Below are 6,736 nucleotides of genomic sequence, written 5' to 3' on the forward strand. Positions count from 1 at the left end.
ATGGCCATTTCAAAACCTTATAGCTGTGTTCGACATTGACAAATAATAAAAAAAGTCGCACTAAATGATGACCTATATGTGTAATTAACAATTGGTGAATAAATTTTTCATTATCTGCATACTTTTTTAAAATGACTTTTTACCGCTTTTTCGGTCATTTGCCCCACTGTGCGACGCGGCGCTTGTTGGCGAGCAACCGCGCGCCCCGCTTGTCCTCCGATCCCGCGCCTATTCCGCGATTCAATGACGCGCTGTGTACGAACAAGTCCGTACAAAACTGCGTTGGAATTTCGTAAAAATCTTAATTACACGAAAAGTTATAAATTTTTAAACAAAATGTTTTTTTCGAAAAAAAAGTGTACGGTTTTTCTTTAAACGCCTGTATCTTCAAAACTACTGGAACTTTTTTCAATCTGTTTCTTTTGATCAACGCAGAATCGTTCAAACTTTCGATTTAAAAAGAAAAAATTGATTTTTTGCGGAGATATTCGAACTTGAAATTGCATGAATCTCACAGACCCAGTCCGGACAACTCGTATGTTATTTTTTATATCTGGCAATGAAGGGTTAATTGCACTTGATATATTATTGTTACTAATGAATCTTTATACACAAAATTAGTAAAAAATATTTTAAGTGATTTTTAGAGATATTTATATATCTCAATATTAAATATGTGTATGTTATGTACTCAATAATATTTATAAAAAGTAAAGTTTTATTTATTATATTATTTTACTAATGAACAACAGGACAATAATATACTTAACATATATGATAGAACAATTACTTTTGAAGTAATATAGTTTTGTTCATTATTTTATAATTTGTGTTTTACAAATCAATATTACAATCTTCCGCTGCCGCACATCATTCGGCGAATAAACAATATCTTATCGCAAAAATGAAACTCTTCGTGTGTAGAAAGAGAAAATAAAAACAAAGTATCTATTCGGCAAATCTATAATCTACAATATTCCCGCAATCTCAAATATTGTACATATAAATATATCATAGCCTATATTTAGCAAATATTCCACATGATGAAACACGATGAATGAGTTCACTTACCTCTTTCTATACTGGAAGATGATATAAACTATGATTGCGTTGCCGACAAACAACAAAGCAATTAGGACCGTTGGCAGCACAACATCTGTAACATAATGCAGATTTGATTAATATATTGATTGGCCGACATGCTGTGTCATCGCGTTGTTCATTCGATTTAGCCGTACACTTTGATCGCGCGCAATTTAAAGCTTCTTCCTACGACAGGAGAATTGCCTTGTCATCAAAGCCTGTCTAAACATATCAACGAGATTATTAAATATCTCTCAAAGATTATTAAGCAAAATTCACAGAGCGTTAAAATTGCTCGTCACAACAGCACGACGTGATTCCGTGTTTACATTTTTGGTGAAATTGTATTCAAAAATATTATAACATGTATTTTATATTATATAAAATGATTATAAACATAAACATATCGTATGATACTTCAATGAGTTATGTGTGTTAGTTCTACCAAAAAAGTAATGATTCAAATATTGTTATTTACAAGTATTGAGATATGACCGGAGCCAACATATAACGTTTGCAATTATGTATATTTATTTATTTCCTTTAAACGTGTAAATTAACACACATGCAATTTTTGAATTAAATTTAATTTCCACGTGTATTAATTAATTAAATCACATACATCCGACTTATTAACTGGCTCTTAACGCTTGATTATACGCATTTTCACGCGAGCTTTTTCGACAAATTGTTGTATTCTGTTATTGTTAAAACTTCGACTAGTTGTTCTTTTTTTAAAAAAATATATAACAGAGCAATTCCAAGTCGTGCGCGAGATATTGTTTCGAATCGTCAATTTCTCTTGTTAAGCGTCGATCGTGGCACATTAAACTTTGGACACTACAAACTGACTGACCGAACGTTTTCATAATTTATGCGAGACCGCCTTGACAATTCGACACTTTTTGCTACGTACATATGCGAACGTTGAAGTAGAATATTTCTCAAATGATCTTATAAGTACGTGCATCTTATAAGCAATTAGCTTTGAGATGTTAAATACAAGTGGTTCTTGAACGAGAATTTGTATGTGGTTTAAATCGTCGTAAATGCAAGTCAAAAAGAAATCATCAAAATAATTACGTAACACATTTTTTTTAAATTATAAGATTGAAAAAAGTTGAAAAATCTTTTCTTGACACTGCAACGCTGAATTAATAAAAATTGCAAAAATTTTAATTGCTTATGTCATCGAGCCAATTAAAACTAGAAAAAAATATATTTAAAAAAATTGAAATTAAAAGGAACTAATTTACATTGTAATAGAAATAAATATAATAAACTACTGTAATGTTTAGAAAAGAATTAAAATAAAATCATCACTTACAAAGTTGCAATTTGTTTTTATATTTTTCGGAAATGTAACACAGATCTCACACGATAAACATACGGATTATTGGTTCTACTTGGAAAATCAAGTAATCGCACTTTGAATTTTGGTCTAAATATAACTAGCGCTTTGTTGTTAATCGCGCAAACGAGAGGATAAAAACGAATTATTTCACAACTGCGAGTGTGTTTGGTTGCGTCATCATTCGGTATCGATCAGACTTGCGTAGTCTCATCCCGACTGGATATTTTCGAACGAGCAATTCTCGAAATCTAAAAAACTCACTCTTGAAATTTACTTTTGTCAGAAAAAAAGCGATATCTATTATTGTTCTGTGGAAGTTCCTTCACATATCACTCTGTCTCATTAGTGATCTTGCTCATTAGCAAAAATCTAATTGCTTTCTCGCAACATGATATTGTTGACGATATTTTTGATAATTAATTATCGTTCTCGTTGTAAATATGGCCGATTACAACCACCAAAAGTCGAGAAAGATCTAAACGTCGTGTCGTTTCGACAAACAAAAATACAACACGGATGTAATGTGCAATTATAAACGAATAAATCGACCACTATCGACGTTTTCCTACGCGATCGGATGTGCCACAATTACGCGTGTCGTATTGATATAAAGAGAACGCGAATTTTTCACGGACCTACGACGTAGTCCGCCTGCTTCATCATGGCCGATTGCGTTGAATCCATAACGGGGGTGCTGCTGCTGCTGCTGCCACTCGCGACTGCGTCCTCGCCGCGTCCTATTCTCACCCCCGTGCCAAGGATATTGTCCCCGGATAGACTCGACAGATGATGGTGTTCGGTCTCCGTTTTCAGGATCACCGCCGACGTGGCTGTGAACAAAAATGCCCTCGTTTTAACGAAATCGCAAAAACAAAAAAAGTCGACTGCATCTCGCGAAAATAAAACGCTCGCGTTTTTTAAAAATTTAGAAATTTTTCAAAGTTTTTAAATAATTTATATATAATACAGAGCCGTAAAATTTTTTGAAATGGACATGAAAATAAATACGCGCGTCAGAAAAATACTATTAACACAAAATGAAGTAAGTCATGATGTTCGGTGTTTCCTCTTTTCTTTTTTTTTTTTTATTTTAACACACTATATTTCAATATTCGCGATAGAGCGCAAATTACAATGTAACAGTAGAGAATTCGTATTTTATCGAATAACTTTTCGATATTACCGTACACACACATATATACAATATCATAAAAGTAATAACACCGCCGCGCACTGGCGATCGTAATCGATGTTGTTAACTTTTGGTCTAATGCCCGATGTAATCTGGATTTGCGCGACACTCCAGGCCAAAACAAATAACTCCGGGCTACATCGGTAGCATCGTCGGGGAAACAGCGACAAGAACAATCACGAGCATATTCGTCGAAGAACCGACGTATTGTCGTCAGTCGCGCGTATCGATTTCGACGATTCCCTCTCTGCAGTCAAGGGAAATAAATAAGCGATCACAGCCCGTGTGTTTTATCAACGAATCAATATGGTCTCTACGGTGGCCTTAAAGTATCTTAAAGTTACACGTGTTTGCGCGTGAATCGCGATTCTCTTCTCGGTTTTTCAATCGAAACCATACATATATATATATATATCTCTCTCGTCGACAAAAACATGTTCCGGCTAAACGAACGCTCATATGTGATGCACGAAGATATATAATTCTTCTTATATGGCTCTGGAGTCGCGTTGAATTACAGAGATGTTACGGGGACAAGAAATCACGTGAATTTTTATTATCGCGCGGTTTTTATACGTCCCGAGAAACTAATTTTTATGTACACGCCGGTGTTTAAAAGCACGACGCAAAACTCGCACAAAAGAGATTTACAACGAGAAACTTGGGAAAATTACGACGCACTCTTATTCGTACAACGTAGATTTTTTTCATTTCCTTTTTTTCAAAGTAGAAATGTATTTCCATTTTACCAGTTTGTTTTACTTAAACTGAATGAAATAATAAATGATATGATAAGAGATATTCGTGTGACAGTGACTGCTGCTCTAGCTCGAAGAGAAGATAGACATTCGCGTAACATTCACACGAATTACAGATAAACATTTTTAATCATGTATTTCGAGATCAAATTGTTTAATAGTTCAAATACTCGAAATTTTCATTTTAAATTAGTTACATTTAACGTTTTTAAAGTTTTTTCGGAAAATTACTCGCTTCCGCTCGTTGTTGTTTTTCTTTTCTTTTTTTGTTTTAGTTTTCGCTTTGCACGGATGTACATACGTGCACGTGTTCCGTGCCTGTATTTTATGTCAAGCACGCTCGTTTCTAGACTCAAACAAGCACTCACAGATCCGGTATTAAATAGAAACTTCTCGTCTTCTCTCGCTTCGCGATGATAAATGGGATCACATATTCCAAGTAATTTCGCAGAAAATCCGCAAATCGATCGCTCCCGGTGTGTGTCGATAATTCATACCGGCGTACAGGATACATTCCAATACAACAGTGTGTGTAGGAATACGCACGTCATTATACCGTTACGGCAACCGATTTCCAGGAGCCGCGCCGCGGCTTTTTCTTCCGAACTCTCTTTCTCTCTCAAGAGTGTGTATACCTATAATCTACACATTGCGAGAGAAGAACCAAGCCCGACCCGCATCCGGAGCGATCGTCCATAAAACACGTTTACGATATGTTGGGTCGTTATTCCGCGCGCAGGCTGCAAAACCACGGCGGCAGTCCGCTTTTTCCCGACGTTAGCACGTCACGTTACCGTTACCGCAAAACGCGCCCCGCGATTTATCCCCGTTCTTTCTATTTCTCACTCTCTCTCTCTCTCCCTCTCTTTCTCTCCGTGCCGTTGTCGGCAGTTAGCGAAATTGCGCGCGAAATTTTTCTGTCTTCTCTTCACCGCGAATAAAAGAACTCGGCAGAATTGTTTTTTCGTGGCGAGATATCGCCGTTCGGTCGCGAGTTCATTTGATTCGAGCGATTGGCTTGACCGAGAAGAACGTCTTTTGTTTGTAATTGTTTTATTACCGCGAGATCTCGATCAATCACGTTGTACGGTATTTACTTCTACGGCGCGATTGAAACTCGTCGGGGAAATGTCTTCGGAAAATCTTGCGCTTTCCCTTGAAATTAATTTCCCACTCGACGAAGAAAGGTCGACTTTCTTCGGTCACATCGCGAGCGAGCACAAAAAACGATGACCTGACTATGTAAATATACGGATACGGTTTTGCACGGGGGCGTCTCAGAATCACCGGATGTACCGCTAACCGCAGTCTCGCGGTTGAATTTCGCGAGATAATTTTTTCGCAATAGGAGTATCGAGAGAAAGATTTTATATTTATCGCACCGGATGTATTTTTCATATTGTTGTGTTTCAAATAAATCTTTTGTAACAAAACTGGCTAAATAGTAGTTGGAAATTAATTTCGTTATTTCTCTCTCTCTCTCTCTCTCTCTCTCTCTCTCTCTCTCTCTCTCTCTCTCTCTCGGAGTTTGTGTTTCTTTCGTTAATAATAACAGTAGAAAATGCACTCGCATCACGATTATTTTCCACGTGTTGTTGCATCTCAATTTTTCACAAATCAACAGTTCGTAATGACGGAAAACATTCTGTGTATTTTGCACGGTGAACCGTATGTTTTATCGAAGTACACAAATAAAATGTGCTGAAATGACAGTATTTTCGATAAGAGATGATAATTTTCAACAAATTTCGCGACGAACACTTGGAAACACAATTATCGTTGCGCAAAACTCATTCCACTTAAGCGGAACAAAATTAAAATAGTACAAAACACAAAGCTGGGGCTTTCTTTAAAGTGTGGCAGAAATATTCTATCCTACAAATTGAAAAACTAACGCGAAAAGATTTTCAAGTAATTAAAGAAAGATTTTAAACGCGGAGCTCGCGAGTGTATGCTCGCTAAAAAACATTTTACTTCCAAATGAGAAAGCTCGTTTAAGCTTCGGAATACTTCGGTATTCCTTCGATCGAATAGTAGAGGTATAACCTCGCGATCGAATAGTTTAGTTTTACCGAAAGTCCGTTTCTCTCGCATATTTTTCACTTGTGTTATTACATCGAACGAATTTCGAGTCTTCGTTAAATTGCTGGTATTATCTCTCTCTCTCACACACATACATACAGGTGACAAAGTGTGTCGATGTATACTTACAAACAGAGCGAGAAGAGTTAAAACATGTTACGATATCGCAAATGTGTCAGCGCACAAAATAAATAAATTAAATAATTCTATTGAATTATATCATCTCTCTCTCTCTCTCTCTCTCTCTCTCTCTCTCTCTCTCTCTCT

At 36.3% G+C, this 6,736-nt stretch overlaps 1 protein-coding gene across 4 annotated transcripts in view; it reads right to left on the minus strand.

Moving 5' to 3' along the window:
- The window catches only part of LOC109858652, a 39,934-nt gene that overhangs the window by 5,030 nt on the left and 28,168 nt on the right, over positions 1-6,736 (minus strand). For all 4 annotated transcript variants that reach the window (XM_020436134.1, XM_020436136.1, XM_020436133.1 and 1 more), the window contains 2 exons: positions 3,073-3,267; positions 1,072-1,156 (listed from right to left, as the gene is read on the minus strand). In XM_020436134.1, the coding sequence (XP_020291723.1) occupies positions 1,072-1,156; positions 3,073-3,267 (280 nt within the window). The remainder of the gene's footprint in view (positions 1-1,071; positions 1,157-3,072; positions 3,268-6,736) is intronic.

This window comes from Pseudomyrmex gracilis, unplaced genomic scaffold, assembly GCF_002006095.1.
Source record: "Pseudomyrmex gracilis isolate BER0280 unplaced genomic scaffold, ASM200609v1 scaffold_217, whole genome shotgun sequence".
Taxonomy (NCBI): domain Eukaryota; kingdom Metazoa; phylum Arthropoda; class Insecta; order Hymenoptera; family Formicidae; genus Pseudomyrmex; species Pseudomyrmex gracilis.